Genomic DNA, 22,748 nt, shown 5'->3' on the forward strand with positions numbered 1-22,748 from the left:
TATTTCCTAAGCATAATCAAATCTACCAAATTTTTCCAATAAAAAGCTTTTGAACTCTTAGAAAGTAAAGCTACCTGTCAAATGTTTTATAAGGATTGACTTTCACCTCTGCTTTGAGATCTGGAAAAGTGGCAATGACATGGCCCTGAGTTTTGTTGTGACAGTAGAGACAGTGGAGAGGTCTCACACTTCTTCTTTTTTTTTTATTTTAATTGATTTCAGAGAGGAAGGGAGAGGGAGAGAGAGATAGAAACATCAATGATGAGACTCACTGATTGGCTGCCTCTTGCACGAACCCTATTGGGGATTGAGCCTGCAACCTAAGCCTATGCCTTGACTGGAAATTGAGCCATGACCTCCTGGTTCATAGGTCGACACTCAACCACTGAGCACACTGGTCAGGCTCACACTTCTTTATTTGTGAAAGGTTAATCAGGATTCCAGACTTTTCTGGGTGTCAAAATCCATAACTATGACCTGAATTCTGACTTGTAAGAAATATTCTAGAGCAGGGAGACTCAGAGTGTAGCTCAGTCTCCTACAAGATAAATTCAGAGATGAAGGTGAAGCTTTAGAAACATGTATAGCAATTTGACATCGCTGAAACATCCAAGAACATGGCCGTTTATCCAGCAATTTTGTTTTATTGTATTTCATAAAAATCTTGGTTTTCAATGGTTTGGAATTAAAACAACAGCACCAACACCACCTAATCCATCACCATGGATAGCGTGAGAATCACTGTCCAGAAAGGGAGCATTATAAGATGGGAGCACAGTGAGATGTAGGGAATCCTCTTTCTATTGTGGAACAGCTTCCTGGAAGGAATCAGGCTGCTCTGAAGCACTTTGGGCGATGATGGAGCCAGATGTGAAGTTGCATTTGTGACAAAAATTAAAAACATGAAGTTTGCTGGTTAGATTTGCATCCCACTCAACCGTGAGCATCTTTTATAGAATTGTTTTATAAACAAAACCAGCATCTGCTGTGATCTCCAGCATCTGTTTTTGGTAGGAGCCCATCTTTATCTTGCTTTGTGCAAACAAGCAGAGGCCAAGCAGAAGGAACTTTGCATACCCCAGAGGAGCAGAGGAGACTGACATGAATATCATTAGGGTTCAAAGGTTCCAGCAGCGTGGAGGGTGGTGGTTAAAGGCTCAGACCACATGTCCAGGATTTCAACCTGGCTCCTTTACTCAATAGCTGTGTGGGCCTCAGTTTCCCCATCTGTAAAATGAGTGTAATGATAATACTTACCTGAAAGGGTTGTGCTGACGATGAAGTGAATTACTATATTAGGCTACTTAGAGTAGCACCTGGCACATAATAATTGAAGAGAAAATGATGGCTGTGATTATAAACCACAGCAACTACTCGCTGGCAAGCTAGCTGCATCCTCCGAAATGGCCCCACTGCTTTTCAGTATTACACAGTGGAAGCGTGATTAGTTCCAAGGACGTGTGTTTGTCAGTTTGAGAGACGACCTTATTTAAGGACCACCAACATGGGTGGTTTGCTAAACAAACCTCTTGGCATGAAAGCCCAGGCTCTGTGGTCCAGGGGAGTTCTATTTAAAAGAAACAGCCTAAAGGAAGCTACATTGATGGGGTAATAATACAAGTCAGGGCAACCACAATTCTTCCTTTATATTATCTTAATGCCAGAATTATCTATCTCCTTCTAGAATAAAGCAAAGCTCCTGTTAGAAACTCTCCCTCCCAGGGCCACCTCATACAACCCTGTATATTTCAATGTTCCTTTCCTATGAGGAGCGAAATCACATTCATCCACTATAAAATCGTCTAATTCAGATTTCCTTTTTTCATATATATGTAAACCATTGTTTTTAGAGCTGAGCAATATCTTAGCAACAGCTGCTCCTGGGTTCAACTGGAGGCTTTCTTAGGGCTTATTCCATGATTTATAGGTTCCTTCTCGCATCCAGAAGTAGACAGCACAGCCCTTTGCCTACTGGCATCTGCATCGAAAAGCATCTCCAGCTGTCCAGGTCTTGTGACTGCCTTAAACGCGTTTGGGTCAGTTCTTATATTCCAGCATTTTTCCAGCCGTGGTTAAGTTCCTTAAATGGCCCAAGATGTGTCAGCATCTCACTGCTGGAGTGCAAGCAGAAACGTTTGTGGTTTTTGCATTGAGAACACGTGGCTTTTCTGGTCCACGTCTCTTCTAGGGATGCCAGAATCTGTACTGCTAAGCCCCATGGTAGGGTGCAGCAATGCTGGTGTGGTGTCGACCCCACGGCTGCATTTCATTTTTTACAGCCTTTGAGACAGAGTGTTGATGATTTCAGAATGAGGAAAACATCTCCTTTTAGCACATTTTTTTTTTGGGGGGGGTTACTGGTCAATATGTTTTGATCTGGAAAACTTGGATAAAATGTGTGGTTCTGTTGTTCTTGGCTAGCACCCATTCTTTTCCCAAATGCTGAGATTAGATTATCTCTGAAAGAGTAGAGAATAGAAGGCTGAATTTCGGGAGGATACTTAAGTAGAATTAGACAGGACCGAATGAACCCTCCAAAGCTATGATGGCCTGTTTTCCAAATAGATGATGATGGTCTCTTCCGGACACTTTACAAATGCTGAAAATATGTTGAAAGGAGACCATTCCTCAGGGCCGAAGAGCTTCACATTTAAACTGTCTGCATCAGAGATTATAAATTAAGGGTTACTATAAGCGGAATTTCAGAGAGAAATGCTTTTGCATGAATGCTTTTTTTCTCATCACTCTCTAAACACATCTCACTTCTGATCATTTGGAAGTGCCTATAGTCCTGCTCCATTAGGCCAGTGGGAGCAGAGGTCTTACACAGCCCTTTGCTTTTCGGCACAGGTCATGGTGCCTGGAAGCCAGAACAACCTCCTTCTGAAGCCTCTGCTTCCTGATACCGAATACAAGGTCACGGTGACTCCCATCTACGATGACGGAGAAGGCGTCAGCGTCTCTGCCCCTGGAAAAACCTGTGAGTGAAGCTTTCTCCCTGTGGATACTAGCTGACTAATTCATCAAAAATGCTCCTCCTGGTAATTTACCCCAAATAACAGAGGACCAGTACTGTGGTGAAAAGAGCAAAAGAAATTTGGAGACAGACAATCTGAGTTTGAATTCTGTCTTCACACATTCAAACTGTGTGACTTTGGGCAAGTTGCTTAACTGCTCTGGGCTTCAGTTTTCTTGTCTGTAAAAGCTAAGACTTAAAAACAACTACATCTTACTCCTTCAGCATCCAATTCATCACAAGCTCTATTGATTCTCCAAAATGCTTTCTGCATGGCTGTCCACTTTATCTTCCTCTAACTGCTCCCCCCCAATCCAAGCCACAGTCTCACTAAAACGAATGCCCCAGGCCCTATGGAATCTTTCTGCTTCTGTACTTGGATCCTTTGTTCTCCTCACAACAGCCTGAGGGGCTTTTCAAAATGTAAATCACCTCCTCCTGCCTTTCTTTGAAGCGTCCTAATGGTTTTCCATTGTACTCTGAATAAAATCCCACATTCTTCCCAAGGTCCTACAAGGCCATTTATGACCTGCATGGATCTCTTTAATCTCACCTCCTAACAGTTGCCTCAGCCATACCTCCTTTTCTGCTCTTCATTGGACATTTGAAGCTTGTTCCTGCCATAGGACCTATGCACTCACTAGTCCTTGCATGTGGAATATCCTTTCCCAGAGTTTGCATTTCTGGCTTTTTCTTGTCATTTTGGCGTCATCTGCATGTCATCTCCTCAGACTTTTCTGACCCTCCATGCGAAGTAGCTCCCGCTGTCTAGGATATCATCCTGCTTTGTTTGCTTTTGTTTTGCTCATGTCACGGCACTGCATGATCTGCTGGCTGATATTTTCTTGTTTATGTCTCTATTTGTTCACTGTCTGTCTCCCATCCCTGGAAGGTAGCATTTTGAGAGCCCAGGACCTCATTTGTGCATCTCTGCATGCCAGACTCCCACAGTGCGGAGGAGTTCTCACAAAGTACTTGTTTTAGGTGAACTGGCCATGGTGATCAAGTGAGGAGCATGCATGAAAACCCTTGGTCAAAGCCCTAAAGTCTTAGTTGTCTTCATGACTGTGTGCTTGTCTGCGCTTGCATGAAGACTGCCCCAGAACCGAGTGGCTTCAAAAAGCATTTTGTTATATTGTATGATTTTGTGGGTTATGAAATTAGGCAAGGCTTGCTGGGAAATTCTTCCATTTCACATAGTATTGATTATGGCCACCTGGGAGCAGAGTTGGTGTGGAGTGTTTGAGACAAGTTCACCCACATGCCTGGCATCTCGATGAGGGTGCCTGGAAGTCTGGACTTAGCAGAGTCCCCTTGTCTCCATATAGTCCGAGAGCCTTTCCATGTGGTCTTTCCAGCATGGTAGTCATGGTTCATAGATGGTGACTAAGGACTATAATAGCAAGGGTTCCAAGAGGCAGAAAGTTAAGGTCTATGCCTGACACTAGTACAGCGTCATTTCTGCTGTAGTCTACAAGTCAAGGTGGTCATAGAACCCACAGATTCAAAGAGAGGGCCATAGCCAATGGGAGCAAAGTTAAAAAAAAGTGTCCATCTTTAACCTACCACAGTTACCCAATGGTTAAATATGATTTGCTGCAGAACGATGGCCAGAGCTGAATCCTGTACTCTAGGCATCTGAGTAGGAATTTTTCAAGTGTGCAAGTCACTAAATTCTGTAACTGCAGCCCCAAGTCCTGACTGATCAGCTGAGCTGATGGGTATTATCTTCTTATTTGACAGTGGTAGCATCTTTCCCTCCTCCCCAGGACCATGCTTAGAGTTCTTCCACCCAGACCTCCACCAAGCCTGCACACTTTGCTAAAGATCACTCAGGGTACTGTGAATTCTAAGAGTTGCTACAGTTATCTCCTCAGGGATCACGTGGAAGGGGAGAAGGCAGGGAAGAGCAGAGCAGTGGGAAAGTTCCAAGTTTTTCTTCCACTGCACCCCCACATGGGCATCTTGATTTGATCATGACTTTGATCAACACGTTGGAATTTCTAGCATATTTTGCTGCTTCATAAATACTTGGAAACCACAGGCTTAAACAGCAATTAAGGAAGACAATCAAATAGTATTCACCTAACCTACTATGTGTTTTAAAGACATCATCCTTATCTGTCTGAAATCCAGGTTGTTAAAAAATGCATGTAAGGGAGGTTTAAAATAAGATTAGTAAATTCTGCTGTTCTGAGTTGATTTTGAACTATGTTAGTTAACACTCTAATATTTCATAAATTTACTGTAAAACCCTTCACTGTGGGGAGACTGAAAGGGGAGGAAGGAGGTGGGAAGACAAAGGGTCTCCCTCTAACTGCCAATGACCTGGGCTCAAAGATCTAGGTTTAACTTTCATATGTTAAAAATTAGCATAATTTGCAAAAGGGTTTCATGTTAAATACACATGTTACTCACACAAATAAAAACTGTTTAAAGATTATTATTATAGAAATATAACTTAAATCTCATTGAAGAACTACCATCACATGTAACAATAGCTACATAGTAAAATTATTTCCAAGTGTTAGTGGATGGCCCACTTATTTTAAGCAGTGGTCAACACAATTAAATTACAGCAACAACAAAATGATAAGGATATTATCCATCAGTATGCACAATAGTTTATAAAGGACTTCCATATAAATGGCTTTAATGTTTTGATTAAAAAGTTGATAAATGATAACAAAATTTTAAACAATATAGACAATCTATCTATATAAAAGGCTAATATGCTAAGCGTCCTTCCCACCTTCCAACTGGTCGCTATGATGCGCACTGAGCACCAGGGGGTAGATGCTCAATGCAAGAGCTGCCATGATGCGTACAGAGAAACAGCACCCAAAAAGCAACACTTGGCTTCCCCCAAGTGGGACACAGGCACTGCCACCACCCCAGAGAACAGCCCACCAAATCTCAGCCAACACTGCCGAGATCCCATGGCCAGCCCCAAAACGGTCGCTGTGGGCACTGTCGTCAACTAGCAATGGCCTGCTTCCACTCCCTAGTGACTAGTCTCCTTGCAGTTTCTTCAGTCCAGGAACACCCAGGTGGAAACATTTTACATTGCAATCAAATGTTTGTGAAGCATTTTCCCGTGCCTCATCTCATTTGATCCTCACAGAAGTCCTGGAGTAGGTAGATAGGAGACTCGGTGGAATCCTATTTTCTTTTCATTAGCCAGAAAACAGGGATTTAGAAAGGTTAGAAACTTGGCCTGACTGAAAGAAGTAAGAAATGGTGGAACTTGAAAATGACTTCAGGTTTTCTCACTGTACAGAATATAGTCAAACACTGCTGCAGTTAAATATTTTACCCTTTGTTCTCCCTGCATGATCTACAATAATAATCTGCTTTGTGTTGATATTTACTGCTGTGTTGCTGACAATTACCTGAAAGAGATGTTGGGGTGCTTCACTGGGCTGGAAAAAGTTTAGCTAAATCAGAAAGCAGGTCTAATTAAACAAGTATCGCGCATGCATGATACGTATAAAGCTCTTGCTGGTGCGAATCGCACGCGTGTGTTTCCATCTGTCATTGTCGATCATGAATTTGGTTGACACTTCTATTATAAAGAAAGGGTGAATAGCGATATTCAAATATTTCTTCTAATTAATTTCCTTTCAATGTGCACGAATTCATGCACCAGGCCACTAGTAAGAAGATAAAAGCAAAAAAAAAAAACACATCAGAATCTTACCTCCAAGAATTACCATCCTTACTATTGTGTGCTCACCCTTGATATTGCTCAACAAACATACTTGGATAGTGGAACAGAGTGGCATGTATATAGAAATTTTAATAAACACTATTCAGTTCAATTTTACTTAAAATTCACTGAAGAAGAAACCAAAGTGACATTGAATGAACTGCTGATCTTCAGATAAAAGCATTTCATCACAAGCACAATTAGTTCCTATATATTTAATATTCAAAACAGATGTGGACTCTCAAAGGTTTCTCACCTTGTGTTTTTAGTGTATTTTCACCTGTAAATATTTTTAACACTGTGGGAAGATATTTCAGATTTTGTTAACAATACTATAGATTGTAAAGATGGAAACCACATGAAATCCTGATTTTCCTTTTCTTTCCTGCTCAGTGCCACCATCTGGTCCCCAAAACTTACAGGTCTCAGAAGAATGGTACAACAGGTTGCGTATTACATGGGATCCCCCATCTTCCCCTGTAAAGGGCTATAGGATTGTCTACAAACCTGTTAGTGGTAAGTATACTTTAAAAACATATATTGTTAGCATGATTAGGCAGCTGACATGTCTTTTAAGATTAGTTATTTTTGTTTTGACAAAATATTTCTATCTATCTTTGGCTTTATCTTTGACTTTAAGAAGTGGGAAGAGTCTTGCCCAGCCGGTGTAGCTCAACAGTTGAGCATTGACCCAGGAACCAAGAGGCCACCAGTTCAATTCCTGGTCAGGGCACATGCCTGGATTGCGGGCTTGATCTCCTGGGCAGGGGGAGGAGTGGGCATGCAGGAGGTAGCCGATCGATGATGTTTCTGTCTCATCAATATTTCTATTTCTCTATCCCCCCTCTGTAAAAGTCATTAAAAACATATTTTTTATTAAAAAAATGGGAAGAGTCTCTTACCTTTCTTGAAAATAAAAAGGCATTTCTAGGATGGTTAGTGTTAGTGTAGAGATCATCAGAATGATGAAGCTATGACCTTACCTAAGAAATGACTGGGTGTCATGACCTTACCTAGGAAATGACTGGCTGTCTGGGAAGGGGCCATTGAGGATAACTTCTTCAGTCGGACAAGTGTCCCAGAGCCTGTGGCCACACAGTATCTCCACTGTGAAGGCCTCACGGTATGGCAGATGGAGGAGTGTGAGGTGGGCCAGCTTCTTTGAGGGAGCACTAAGGAAAGAGCTATATTTAAGAAAAGGACGAGTTCCCTGGGAAAGCCCAAGAATGGTCATCAGGTGTGCCCGTCTTAGAGCTGGATGGGCCTGGATTCAAACCCCAGTGCTGCTGTGTAATCCTGGGCAACTGGGAAACCGTGACTAAGTACAATTCACTTCAGGCGTGTTTTCATATTCTGTTGTAACTGAAATACGCGCTTTCTCCTTTCAGTTGCTGGCCCAACCCTGGAAACGTTCGTGGGACCAAACATTAACACCATTCTCATCACAAACCTCCTCAGCGGAATGGACTACAACGTGAAGATATTTGCCTCCCAGGCCTCTGGCTTCAGCGACGCCCTGACAGGCGTGGTGAAAACACGTAAGGCCCATGTCCTGTTGTCTCAGCCCCATGTGTGGTTTTGCCGCTCTGTTTTTACTGTAACTCAACTCCTCCTTCAACTTGGCGGCTGGTTTTTCTTTTCCTCAGTGTAGCCCTTTCTGGATGGTGTTTTGTGGAAAGAAAGGTGTGTTCCTAACTCGGGCTCTAGTTCAGAGTCCTGGCTGGCAGGCGGGCTGTCAGAGCCTGGCGTTCAACTGGACTTGATGGTGGCGGATAGGATTTCCTTCTGGAAAGTCTTTGTTGGCATTGTTCAAATTAGGTGAAATTTTCCAAGTAGCGTGTAGCATGATACAGCCAAGCCAGTTAAAGTTGGTCCAGGGGGGAAATTGCCTTTTCTCAAAACTTTCATTACTCCCTACCTACCTTACACACACACACACACACACACACACACACACACACACACACACACCATGCCTAAAAGATGTATGCACCAGTCTAAGGACTTCCTTCTCTACCTTTTGAGGGTTTTCATGCTGTCCCACCATCTGGGACTTCTCATTGGCATATGCAACCCCCAGACACCCGTGGCATAATGCAGTGTTTCCAAACTCCAGCGTGTTTGTTCCATATTGCTGATGTTTGGTGTACTTCCCCACCATCTGTTTAATATATTTAAGTCGACGTACAGTTTTTTGTTTTTACTTAAATACTTTCCAAAACTCACATAATTACTCTAAACAGAAGACCAGTATTTTTAATACACATTAAAGATAATACAAAAAAGTTCAACATAAAAATGGTTTGGCTACAGGTTAATGAAATTCATCCTGAGTGCATGGCCCCACCCTTGAGAGTGACAGTCATGGTGTGATCAAAAGTCTGAGCCTTAAATCTGCTACTTGTTAGCTATGGCCTTGAGCAAATTACTTAGCTTCTCCGAGCCCAAGTTTTCTCCACGCTATAATGAAGATCATAATAACCATGTACAGGCTGATTGTGAAGATTAAACAGATAACATATTAAAAGTGTCTACCATATGGCAAGTGCTCAGTTAACAACTACCATTACTATTGTAGTAATTGTGCTTTATGCCCTTGGCTCCTAGCTCATGCTCATCTCTAATCAATTAAACAGATACATGGAATTGTGCAAGAATGGGGTTTATATTTTACCAGATCCCAAGACACCTATATTTGGCCACCTAGAGGCAACTCTTTTATGGAGTATCTTCAAATCTTATGGGCTAGATACAGAATCAATTTAATCTCAAAGGGAATAGTCTCTGTCTTGAAGAGATTTGGCAAGACTTTGGACTGTGGTCCTGATCTTGTACTTGGCTGTTCAAGTGCTATTCTTCTGGGCACTGCCTTAACCTCCAAGGCATTTCCGGTTGTGCTGTTATAGCAACCCTACAGTCCTTCCTCAGAAATGCCTTAAAAGCCCCTGTGCATTTTCCCAACCTCTACCTCCTCTCTCCTCCAATTTATCTCCAGTTCCTTTCTAGATTACCCTTTCTGTCTGTGCCATTTTTCTGTCTCTAGGATTCTTTCATCCATCTCTCTTCTCCTTAATCTGTTTTGTTTCTTTCTATCCACCATCCTTTGTCTGCTTTCCTCTTCCTCCTGTTCCACCCATCTTCTCTCCTTTAATAAATATGTTGGGTATTCCAAATAGATGTAAAAAGACAGAGAGTATTAATCCTACCTGACCTGAGGCCCTGAACCTAACTGTCCCCTATACCTGGGCTCCTGAGCATTAAAGAGAAAAAACCAACATGATATAGAAAAATGTTAGTTACATGCAAACAAGTGGTTAGAATAAGATGGAACTTGGAGACATTGTAGAAAATAGGTCTACCTTTCATCTACCTTTCATCTAGTGCCAATATTCCACCTTTGTGTGGAAATTACCGAAAAATCGGTACAGTGGTCTGAGAAACTTTGAATTCATATTTTATCATGTTAAAGTTCCCTGCAGACTTGGGGACCTTTGTGGCATTGTCTACAGTGTGCTATAGCTCTGTTTCTATTTCCTTACAGTGTTTTTGGGTGTGACCAATCTTCAAGCAGACCAGATTCAAATGACCAGCTTGTGTGCTCAGTGGCAGGTGCACCGTCATGCCACTGCCTACAGGATAGTTATAGAATCCGTCCAGGGTAAGTGCAATTCACCACATCTGTTTTTGTCAAGGACTGAGGACAGCTCTGTGCAAGTCCCTATGGACAACATGCACGTAACATTAGACCAGAGCCCTCTCATTGAGGAGGCAATATTGTGTTATGGATCATGCAGGATATGGAGTCAAAGTGGCTGGTTAAGCCAATTATTGAACCTCTCCAACCTCCACTTTCTCGTCTGTTAATGGTGGGACCATAGTGCTGATGTGCTGGCATCCTGTGAGGATTAAGCTGAGATAGGACTTATAACAGTGCTTTGCACACATTAAGCACCTGAGAAATGTCAGCTCCTATTTGTAATAGGAACCCAATAGCCAGGATTAACATAGATTAAAATTAGTGCTATAATTGTGATAGTTACTCATTGGGGATCTAGGTTTGACTTGAATATTTTTCTTAGTGATTTTTTTTTTTACTTTTGGGGTAATTGGTGAGCAACAGACTCTCATTCAGGAGATGGTATACAATAGAATAAGAGCACCATGAGAAGAGATTCTACCCACCCCAACCAAGGCATTGTCTCAACAATTAGTGGCTGAATTAAAGCCACTAATCCCTTGGTTCCCTGTGTGTGATCCCGTAGGAATTCCTTTAGCCTGACACGGGCTAACCATAAGTGAGTGACTTTAATTCAGAATGAACATCGAGTAAGGGAAAGTCAGGACCGTCACAGGGATTCTGTGGTTGTATTTAATATGATTAATGGGATGCTTAAGCAGGAGTAGATGAAAGATATGAAACTCCTTGTGAAACGATGATAAAATCTTGAGTTATGTTTCATATATCTTTAAACAACTAGCCAATTCACACTTTAATATGGAAGGGTTGATGTTTATTGGCATTTGTTAAACTTTAAAAAATACTAAGTATAAAAATCACACTTCCAAATTACCCCCTCATGCTTTTATCTTTTTATAACATTTAAGAAGTTGACATGAAGGGACACAGGCTCCTGTGGATTTATTTATTATCTTTCATAAAAATTATAATTATGTAGATTTACATAAAATTATATGAAAACTGGCTTATCGGTGGAATTAGCGAATTCCATATGTATTTTTAACTAAATGCTGTTAGTGTAGCCTATTTGCAAAATAACATTGGGATTCTTATCAGAGGATATGATTTATGTGCCTGGTGACATTGATCTGGTAATCCAAGCTCTTTCTGAAGCCAGGATCTTTACTAGCAAAAATATAGGAGTCCACATTTCCTTCTTATCTTCAAGTTAAGTTAACTTGTACTCTTTCAGTATAATTTTCAGGCTCAGTAGTCTCAATTAAACAAGAATGAACAAAAGTATTTATTTTTCATCATTTATAGCTGAGAGATTTATGAGCCTAGTTAACCTACATCTCATTTATCCAGTTATCTAACTGAAAACCATTAACCTACAGGACTTCAACAGACTATAATCAATAACCTCAAAAAGGAGTGTTGGGTGTAGGGTGTGAATGTGGGGATAGCAGTGAGGACTATGTTTAAATATTTTAACTTACACAATTTAGGTCAAGGAATAGTCTTTCTACTTTAGAGTGGGGGACAAATTAGATTGAGTTTCTTTCTTTTTTATCTTTGACCTTCTTCACCCATTTCTCCCACCCTTCACCCATTGCGTCTTGCAACCACTAATCTGTTCTCTGTCTCTATGAACTGGTTTTAGGTTGGGTTCTTTATCTCACAGAGAAATGTGATCATCATCCTGACCACTGCATTGAAGGACTTGTGGTCAGATGCCCATTTTTCCATGGGCTGATGAGTCCTGGAATCCCTGCTGTTTTAACTCTGCATTGAAGGACTTGTGGTCAGATGCCATTCTTCCATGGGCTAACGAGTCCTGGAGTCCCTGCTGTTTTAACTCTGTAATAGCACCCATTGGCTTACATATATTGCCTTTGCAGAAATTTTAGTGTTTGTACCCCAGAGGAAATAGTAGAGAGAAATGAGACCTAATTCCTCCATGTGATGGAGAAACACTTTATCCCAGGCTGACCTATTTCTAAATACCTCTGGCAAATTCCTATTGTTTGACAGGTAACTTTTTCCAGGTTCTTTCTTTAAAAAAATTTTTTATATATTCCCTATGGTTTGGTCATGTGCACTCATGTTTTGGGATGAAGTCAGTGGAGAGACCTCTGTTCTAAGCATAATTGCTGGTCAACTTTCTTCTTCGGGTTTCAGTTTCTCTAAAATTACTTCTTTTGAGGTTTTTACCTGAAATACATACACATTTCCAAGGTTTTTGCCAGCAAAGGTAGCAAGGCTGTATCATTCAGGTTTGTTTGTTTGTTTGTAAATGGCAAAAGTGCAGATGAAAGAGACGTAAGCAAAATAATCGATTTCTTGGCTAATATACTGCAAAGTTCAATAGTATCTGGCTTCGGGCACTTCTGGATCTAGGTGTTCAAACAATGTCATTGAGATTAAATCTTGCCTTTTCCTTCTACTCTACTCTCCTCTACCTTCATTTTCAACCAGATTCTGTGAGTTGGCTCCAGTCAGATCCAGAATTACATCCTCTCAGCTTCTAGCTTAACAGTCTTTGTTAAAAAAAAAAAAAAACCACAAAAAAAACAAGAGTTTCTCTTTCTCAATAACTAACAAAAGTCCAGGAACTGAGCCATATTGTCTCAGTTTGTGTCAAATGCCCCTAAATCCATAGTTGAATTCAAGGTCATGAAATAAATTGACTGGTCAGATCTAGTTGACTTCCACACCTCCCTCCCCCCCCTTTTTTTTTTTTGAGGGAGAGAGGGGTTGTTTCCCTGTCCTTCCCAAGACTGGGGAAGAATGGATTCAAATAAAGAGGGATTAGATGCAAGACATGAGAAAATACAGATGTCCTCTACCCATGTAAATATTGTTACATTTTACATAGCCAAGACACACCCCAAAAAGAAGATTACCAGAAGGATAAGGTCCTTTCAGGAGAGACTGAAATAAAATCTGCTTTGAGTCAGTCCTTCACTTGCCAAATTAAATTGTAGGCTTTTGGTTAATAGTAGGATAGACCAAAAACAGAGACGTTTGGTCTTGGGTAAATCAGAACCCCATGAGAGCCTCCTTTAGTTCTGTGGATGCTCTGGAGTTCTGTCTCTCTCCAGCTGTTTTGAGTTTGACTTTGCATCTGAGGTTCAGCATAACATTTCCCTTCAAGTTCATGTATTTACACATGACATGGGTCCAAATACTATATTCCCTCCCTCATCTCCATAACTCAGTGAATTTCTTTTCTCTCTGTTTAAAAAAAAAGTTTCAAAGGATGCTCAATTTGTCTTCTATGTATAGGTGTTGAAATGTCAATTTTCCCTTTTTAACAAAGAGAGAGAATCAAAGCATAATGGAGAGCCTACCTTAAAAAAAGGGGTGGGGTCATGAAATGCAACCTACTCTCAAGATTAAACTTTTTAAATAAATTTTATTTTATTGTTGACAGTATTATAGATGTCTCGCATTTTCTCCCTTCTAGCCCCGCTCCACCCGACTCCCACCCCACCCCAGGCCTTCTCCATGCTATTGTCTGTGTCCATGGGTTCTGCCATAAATGTTCTTTGGTTAATCTCTGTCCCCCTTCCCTTTAACCCCCTGTCCTTCACTGAGATCTGTTTTTCTGTCTCATGCATTCATACCTCTGGACCTATTTTGTTCATCAGATTCCACTTAAAAGTAAGATCATGTGATATTTGTTTTCTCTAACTGGCTTAATTCACTTAGCATGATAGTCTCCAGGTTCACCCAGACTGTCTCAAAGGGTCAGAGATCCTTCTTTTTTACTGCTGCATAGTATTCCATTGTGTAAATGTACCACAGCTTTTTTTTATCCTCTCATCTATTGATGGGCACTTGGCTGTTTCCAGATGAAGATTAAACTTTTTGAAGCTGTAACGTTATGATGGGGGATCAGGGTATTTGAGACACCTATGGAATGGGAGCATTTATATCATAAAGTTCCAGCAGAGTATCTGGATCCTACATATTCTTTGGTTGGGGATCTCAGTAACTACTCTTAGGACATTTTGGTGAGTCAAATTATGGCACCATTATCAGCATGACAACAACCCAGAGCATGGTTCATAAGAATGAATGCACAAAGACAGAATTTTTTCTCCCTGTTCCAAAAAATAAATGAACTCCCTGCTTTTGGCACATGGGCTTGAGGAAATTAGTCATCATTTGATCAGTTTAAATGTTTTCCTTTAGGGCAAAGCCATTAGACATGAATCACACATGCCAAAAGCAACATGGATACACCCCCATTCATGTAACCCCTCTTTGTTAGTATTGGGAATCAAACCATACTGTTTCCCATTAATTTTACAGTGACTGTTCCAGTTTTCCAAAGATTTGTAGATTTTTTTTTTTGAGCAGTAAAACCCATTTATATTCTTATTGTCAAGGGTCTGTAGAGTGCGTGGGTATTCACAAGAAATAGAGGAGATGACAGAAGAGCACATTTCTAGAATTGATTCCAGGAGAGTCCCTGGAAACTCTTATGGCGATAGATGAATATGATTCATGCATAGGATTTAGGAAATGTTTGCATTACAGGTGGCTCACAGTAGCTTGCAAGAGGCTCCAAAGTTGTGGTTAAGGGTTAGAAAGAAGCAGCTTTAGTGGGGTGCTGAGCCAGACTGAACTTGGACACCAGTAAAGCAGAGCACAGGGTTACTAACATTTCCTTGCTATCAAACTCCTTTCATAGCAGTATATAACCTCACAAACACCTCAATAATGTTTTCATTTCATCATTTTGTAAAATGCATGATAAAGAAATTATTGAAGTAGATCTTAATTCATTCTGAACAAATGTATTACTAAAGATTATATTACAAAGTTCACTTTGATACTCTTTAATATTTACAGTTATAAAAATAAGTTTTAAATTTCACTGAACAAAAGGCTTTAGTTTATATTTTTAAAAATCAGGATTTATCCATTGACAAATTTAAATAACACATGTTATGTTTGTTCTGACAAATGTATATTGTAATATATATGTTTTGTTCCTATATGTTAAAACATAGATTGAAATTTAACAGGTATTATACTTTCAAAGTAGGAAAAAAATAAGTATTTAACATTTTTGCATTTTGCACTTAAAAAAGCAACTGGTCTGTTTTTATGTTTTCTCTCTTTTCTTTATATTTAATAAGCTGCAGATAACATTTTGAAGGAGTTTTTTAACCACTAAATAATATGTATGATGTAGTTAATGTCCTATGAGTAGTTACTGAGATCCCCAACGAGAGAACATGCAGAACCCAGGACACTCTGCTGGGACATTATGATATAGATGCTTCCATTCCCCAGGTGTCTCAAATATATTTTTAACACTGGTTTTTGAATTTCTAGAAATAAAGCTATGTAAAGCTTTGGCTAGATGGATACAACTTAAGGATCAGATGAAAATCATTCTAGGGGGAAATTTGCATAATTGTTCTAGAGGGAAAATCACATAAATGGAAATTTGTGTGATACAATGATTCTTTAAAAAAACCCAAAAAACAATTATATGATACTAGAGGCCCGGTGCACAAAATCTAGGCATGTAGGGTTCCTAGGGCCTGGCTGGCGATCAGGGCCGATCAGGTTCCCTCCCTCCCCACCTCACGCCTCCCTGCCTCCTGCCTCCCTGTCTCCCTCACTCATTCCCTCACTCCCTCAGGGCCCTGTGGCCACCGCTGGTCGCCCACCATGTTCTGCGCTACCCTCTGGTGGTCAGTGCATGTCATAGCAAGCAATTGAACTCCCATTTTCCCTGTCAAACTCCCAAGGGGACACTTTGCATATTAGCCTTTTATATAAATAGATAATTCCTCAAACAAGTATAATTCATCCTAGAGTTATCTGAGGCCAGGCGTATTAAGCATTTTAGAAGCAAATCACCTGTGGTTGGCTGTTTTTTAAAATGTCATGTTCATGTGTTTTGTTTTTATTATAGATACACAAAAGCAAGAATCTACTGTGGGTGGAGGGACAAGCAGGCATTGCTTCTATGGACTTCAGCCCGATTCACAATATAAAATCAGTGTTTACACAAAGCTTCAGGAGACTGAGGGACCCAGTGTGAGCATAATGGAAAAAACACGTAAGTCTAGTGCCTTCTCTCCTGATCCCCACCTCCATGCATAGTTTTTAGGCATCCTGTTTGGGTTTAAAAAACTTTATTCCATTTAGAAGAATATTAGCTATTTCTGCCCAGGGATATCTGTAATACAAGTTTTATTCCTCCTATCCAGGCTCAGAATTCACTGCATGTGGCCCATTGATGCATCTGTATGGTATTTCCCCATCCTCTGTACACTTCACAAGGAATTATAAGGCCATATGATGGCAAAGTGCTTGAAACAATGACTTATATTGTGATCTATACCCATAAGGAACACTTGTGGTATGTGGAGTGTGAAATGAAGTTTAAGGACCGGGTCCTGACATTAAAACAATGGCATATTACCACAGCCATGTGGGTGGGCATGGAGCCAACATGTTCCAATTGACTGACCCTAGAGTTATTGCCTACTTAAGAGGCTCTTGTACTTTTTCCAAGTTGGCTGCAGATCTGATGCACTGAAGGGAAAGGCAAAGTATAAAATTAAAACAAAGCACTTTTTACATGTTCTAAAGAGCAAGGAGAGTGTCAGCTTCTTGGAATGGCTTTTAATCAAGGATTCCTGACCTAGAGGCCACAGGCATTAAAATGACTTGAACTGCAGTGAATTCTAGGGGACATTTGTGTGCTTAACTCGGAATCTTGGACTTAAACTCAAAATCCCTGAGGATCTGTGTCGGAAGAGGTGGTGGGCAGTGGGCTTTCCTTAGAAGCCCTTCTATCATCTATCTGACACTTTTTTTCTACTGGCAATAGATCAGTCTTTCAGTTGATCTGGGACACATTAATGATTTCTTTCAAACACAGAAAGACAATGTTTAATAAATGGAATCATCTATTTTTTCTAATACAAAGATTTTCATAACTGAAATATTCAACATTATATTACACATGTATTTGAGGTATATGTATATCAATACATAAAATTCACCGGTTTTAAATGTCCAATTCAATACTTTTTAATACAAAGAGTTGAACAGCCATCACTACAATCCAACTCTGAGACGTTTCACCAACTCAAAGATATCTTTCATGTCTGTTCAGTCAATCCCCAGTCCCCTCTTCAGCCCCAGGCAATTTACTTTCTTTTCTCATAGTATATTGGCCTTTTTTAGACATTTCCTATAAATGGGAATATATAGTATGTAACCTTTTGCATTTGGCATTTTTCACTTAGCATATGTTTGTGGGTGTTTTTTTTAACTTTAGCATATGTTTTTGAGGTTTATCCACACTGTAGAATGTATCAGAGGTTTGTTTCTTTTTATTGCTGATTAGAATTCTATTTTATGGATAGAGGATCATATAATTTTAAGCTTATTAGAACCCTGGTAGTGCACTGGATTTAGCATCAAACAGGCCCAGTTGGGGCCCTTTCAAGCATTGTGGCCTTAGGCAATTCAGTGTCTCTGAGCTTTTTTTTTTTGCTCATCAATAAAATTAAATAGCTATTCTCTTAGCCCAGTGGTGGTGGTGAAGATCCAGTAAGAGAGAATGTGTTGAGAAGCTTTCAATTTGTATCTTATTGAACAAATACTTTCTGTCATCACTTGGAGATCACAGAGTGATGGCCATGGGGTCAGACATGTTTGTTTTGTTTTGTTTTGAAAAAAAAAATACTTTTTAAAGCTTTAAAGTGTTTTAAAAATTCAAAAGCTCTGACAACACAGGACACACTTACCCTCACAGTGCCTATCTGCTGGAACCAATAACGGCTGTCTCTTTTAGACAGTGTCTGTGATCTCAAGTTGTTACTGTTTAAAGTTTGGGCTAGTTCTTTGCTCATATTCATTACTTGCCTGACCTCTGCAAACATTTCAGTTTGTGACCCCGGATCTACTTTTCTTCCCCTAATACTAACCCTACGACTCTTCACTACCAAGTGAGGGTTAAATTGAACAGCTCTGGGTGATGTAAATGTTTTCCTTATGTTGGGGACATCTGTTTTTTTGCAGCTTCCACGCACTGGCTCCAGTGCAATCCAAAGCCACGTAGATCAGGACCGCTCCTTCTTCTATGTGACAGCCCCTCATATGCTTGGAGACAGGGGCCATCTGTATGCCACATAGAGAGTATAAACACGCATCACCAGTTTATTGTTCTTCCTACCCAAGGGATTCTTTGGCCAGATGTTCTGCTCAAACATATTGATCTGTCTGCCATAGCCTCCCATTGATTTGCTCTTGATTTATTGACTGAACTTCGGATATGCCTCAATTTTCCTCATTTAAAAAAAATGCATACATCTTGCTTCCACAGATTTTAAGATAAATAAATCTGGCTTTCATAGCATTTTGTGGTGCTTTAAAGAAAGCCTTGCAATCCTAATTTTAGTATTAAGGTTTCTCTCTCTTTAACTTTTGAAACTTTTTAGCTTCAAAAGTTGCCTTTAAAAGACAACAGGGATATATATTCATACTAATGCAACAGAAGGTATAAAGTGCATTGTCAACCTCCCTATTTCTTCATTCTTCCTTCTAAATACCTATTTGTATCAGTTTGGTCTCCTTTAAGAAAGTCTACCTGATATATATATATATATATATATATATATATATATATATATATATTCCCCCCCCCCACACACACATATATATACCTGATATATATATATATATATATATATATATATATATATATATATATATTTATATTGATATATAGACATATATCAATATAAATATATAGATATGTACCTGATAAATATATCAGACAGATAAATTTTTTAATGTTTCACAAAAGGGATCATACCATAGATTCAGTGACTTGCTTCATTTCACATAATAATGTTTAACATTTTTCCATATCTGTAATATACAGTGACCTCATTTTTTTAAATGTTGAATCATTTTACTCAGATTTATTTTATTGGCTCTTAGATTTGGAAAAGACCTTAAAATTCAACTCTTCCAACCTTCCTGCCAGTGAAGGAATTCCCTTTACAACATTCCAGGCAAATAACCAGTCTGCCTGAGCTCAAATCCTTCCAGCCACTGGCACTTACTGTCTCCCTTAGCTGAACATCTCCCTCTGCTAATGGCTATGATTAATTGAAGATTTTACCAGATATTAAACTGGGGAAATAAGAATTTTCTCAGTCTTTCTTAAATTTTTAGCATCAAACAAGATAGAAAAGAACACATAAAAATAATATTTAGGGTGCTTGCCTGATGATGCCATAACTTCCTGGTGATTTGTCCTGGTATGATAGTCACTCCTCTGATGAACTATCGCCAGGTCTGTTAACCAAACCACATCTCCACATGTTGCATGGGCTTGTCATCCCTCATCATCCAGGTTGAACTGATCTGTGGTCTCCTGATGTCCTGCCATTTGGTCCTCAGAACTGAAAGTTTTCCAGAAGCAGTCTGGGTAGAATAGAGAGTGAATCAGATTCCACTGGGGACCACATCCTGCGGACGCAGGATGAAAAGGGGGAAAGTGCTATTGAACAAGGATTGATGGTCAATCCTTGCTTAGGCAGAATGGAAATGATGTTTACATGTGTGAAAGAAGCCAGAGACTAATGTGAAATCGGTTGGCAGGATTCCTGCCTTAAATCAACATTAGAACCACTTTGTAGTTGACAGCTTGATTGTATCGACTCCTGCTGGGTAAACTGAACTGTGGAGAAATGGCATTTCAAGCCTTCCTCCTAAAGTTGAGGGGATGGATGGAGACAGTTTTCACAGGCTGTGGCTAACTTATAGCAGTCACTAAATTCTCTAAGAAGAGATCTGTCCCAGTCATCGAGTCCCCTGAAGAATTATTACTCCATGACCTCCCTCTCTTCGCCACAGATGAGATGGCTAATTGATGCTCTTTCTTCCTCTCTACAGAATCGCTTCCTACTCAACCACCTACTTTTCCTCCAACCATTCCACCAGCAAAAGAAGGTAAAAGAATAATACAATAATGATGTGATTTTAGGTTTAAGATTTTGTTGGCTTTGTTCATTTGATCATTTAAAAACCAAGGTATTCCTAAAATATATTTTCTCCTTAAAACAAATGCTTATCAAATCCTGATAGGGTACAAACTTGCAACCAGTAGTAAATAAGACATGCAGATGTAATGCATAATATAATGAACATTATCGACAACATTGTACAATAACTATGTAATGTGATAGAGGTACTAAATATCCCTATAGTGGCACCCATATTACAATATGTACTAGTAAATGTATCCACTTAACATGTTGTGCACCTTAAGTTTATACACTATCATATATCAAATATATTGAATTTAAAAAAATAGATAAGTATCCGTGTAATTACAGATTTTCTATAACAAAATTGCAGTATGTTTATTTCATTGAAAATATCAGAGTAGTGAATGTTCATCAAAGAATAGTTATGTAATTTTGTGAGTGAGAATCTAGTTTATAATTCTTCAGATGGGTTAATAATTCCCTGGTTTACCTCTGAAATGGCTCTCCTAGGTTCTGTCTTCATCACAAGAGTTTCTTATCACCTCTTATCTGAGCTGTTAAGGTACTTTCTAAAAAAACTTCCAAACACAGAAGTGGTTGTTTATTTTTTAAATCCCATTAATAAACATTTAACTCTACTAGTCATTCTCAAAGCTCCCATGCCAGGCACTTGGAATGCAGTAATAATATATGATTGCTGCTGAGTGCTTATTCTCAGTATTGCAAGAGAACAGGTGTTTGCCTATCATGACCAGTCAAGAATATGAGTCTGGAAATGGAGATTATACTGTGGTTGTCCAGAAATGAAAAAAGTTAATGCTACTGCAGGCTAATTACTTGTAAAGGAGGAGTAGAAATTTGATCTACATTTTGAAGCATGAGTTTAAAGGTAAATAAATGGGAGAAGAGCACTCAGTCATGGAATGATCTAAGCACAGTGTGTTTGCGAAACAATGAACAGCACATGGAAAAGAGTAAAGATAGAGTTACAAAGTGTTTTGTGTTGCAGAATAAGGAGTGTGAGCTCTACCCTGAAGGAAATAGTGTGCCATGAGAAGTTTTATGGAGGGGGGCTGACCTGAGGAAATCAGGGTTTGAGAAAAATAACCTTGGTGCAATGGACAAGAGGGTTTTGGGGGAGGAGAGGATAAAAGTGGAACATATAGTTGGAAGGTTGTTTTGGAAGAGTTCTTCCTTTCATCATGTATTTTAAAGTACCTGTTATGTACCAGGGATACAATGAAAACTAAGTTGTTCCTGTCTCACAGCAGCTTAAAGTCAGTGGGGTCACATGCTGGAGAGTTTATGTGTCAGGGAAACAAAGAGGCAATGAGAACCTCTAGTAAAGGTCAGCATCCTTCCTCGCATCCCAGTGATCAACCTATTTGGTGAACTCATTTCCCAGGTTATGTTAGGAAAATAAATGGGAGAAGAGCACTTCCCACAAATACCCATTTGTACCAGTTTGGTCTCCTTCAAGAAAGTCTACCTGCTACATATACAGACATATATCAATATAATATGTAGATATATATCTTATAGATGCATATATCAGACAGATATAATTCTTCTATGTTTTGCAAATGGGATCATACCTTAGAGTCAGTGACTCACTTCATTTCACATAATAATTAATGGCTAACATTTTTCCATATTAGTAATATGCAGTGACCCCATTCTTTTAAATGTTGAATCGTTTTACTCAATTTTATTTTATTGGCTCTTAGATGTTGAAGAGACCTTAAAATTCATCTCTTCCAACCTGTCAACTGTAAGACAGTAACAGCAACATCGGTCCAGCTCAGGGTTCCCGTACATGTCTTATGCTGTCCTGCATCATCTAATGCTATTTGCTCTACCTAGCGTGCTAGAATCTTCCTTCTGTCTTCAGTTGTAGGCTTCTCTAGTCTTAGTAGCTGTGACTATTTTCACTACTGGAACTGAAAGCAGAATCCTCATTGATAAATTTACTCTTTAGACATTTCTGATGTGCAGATATCAAAATTCTCTGAGGTCAGAGTATTTTTATTTATAGATGAACATGGTTATCATTCAGTAAACATTCATGAATGCTCATGGAAGATGTGTGCAGGGTCTGTGAGAATAAGGATTGACAATGCAGAGAACTTGCTCCTGAAGTTTTTTTTTAGGATGGTTTTAGATGGTGGGGCTTTTGCTTCTTAAGGCATTATTCATTGTAGGCTGTTTGTACTGAGTGTGTTCAATTAAAAAGCCTGTAAATTTTTATTGTTAAAGTAATACTGAGTATTTATTAAACAAATGTTAATAAGTACAAAAGAG

General features: G+C 39.5%; 1 protein-coding gene across 3 annotated transcripts in view; it reads left to right on the forward strand.

Moving 5' to 3' along the window:
• The window catches only part of COL14A1 (collagen type XIV alpha 1 chain), a 173,165-nt gene that overhangs the window by 68,641 nt on the left and 81,776 nt on the right, over positions 1-22,748 (forward strand). For all 3 annotated transcript variants that reach the window (XM_006085247.3, XM_014452679.2, XM_014452680.2), the window contains exons 20-25: positions 2,851-2,980; positions 7,119-7,241; positions 8,114-8,263; positions 10,267-10,383; positions 16,346-16,492; positions 20,353-20,409. In XM_006085247.3, the coding sequence (XP_006085309.1) occupies positions 2,851-2,980; positions 7,119-7,241; positions 8,114-8,263; positions 10,267-10,383; positions 16,346-16,492; positions 20,353-20,409 (724 nt within the window). The remainder of the gene's footprint in view (positions 1-2,850; positions 2,981-7,118; positions 7,242-8,113; positions 8,264-10,266; positions 10,384-16,345; positions 16,493-20,352; positions 20,410-22,748) is intronic.

The sequence above is a fragment of the Myotis lucifugus genome, unplaced genomic scaffold, assembly GCF_000147115.1.
Source record: "Myotis lucifugus unplaced genomic scaffold, Myoluc2.0 scaffold_17, whole genome shotgun sequence".
Taxonomy (NCBI): domain Eukaryota; kingdom Metazoa; phylum Chordata; class Mammalia; order Chiroptera; family Vespertilionidae; genus Myotis; species Myotis lucifugus.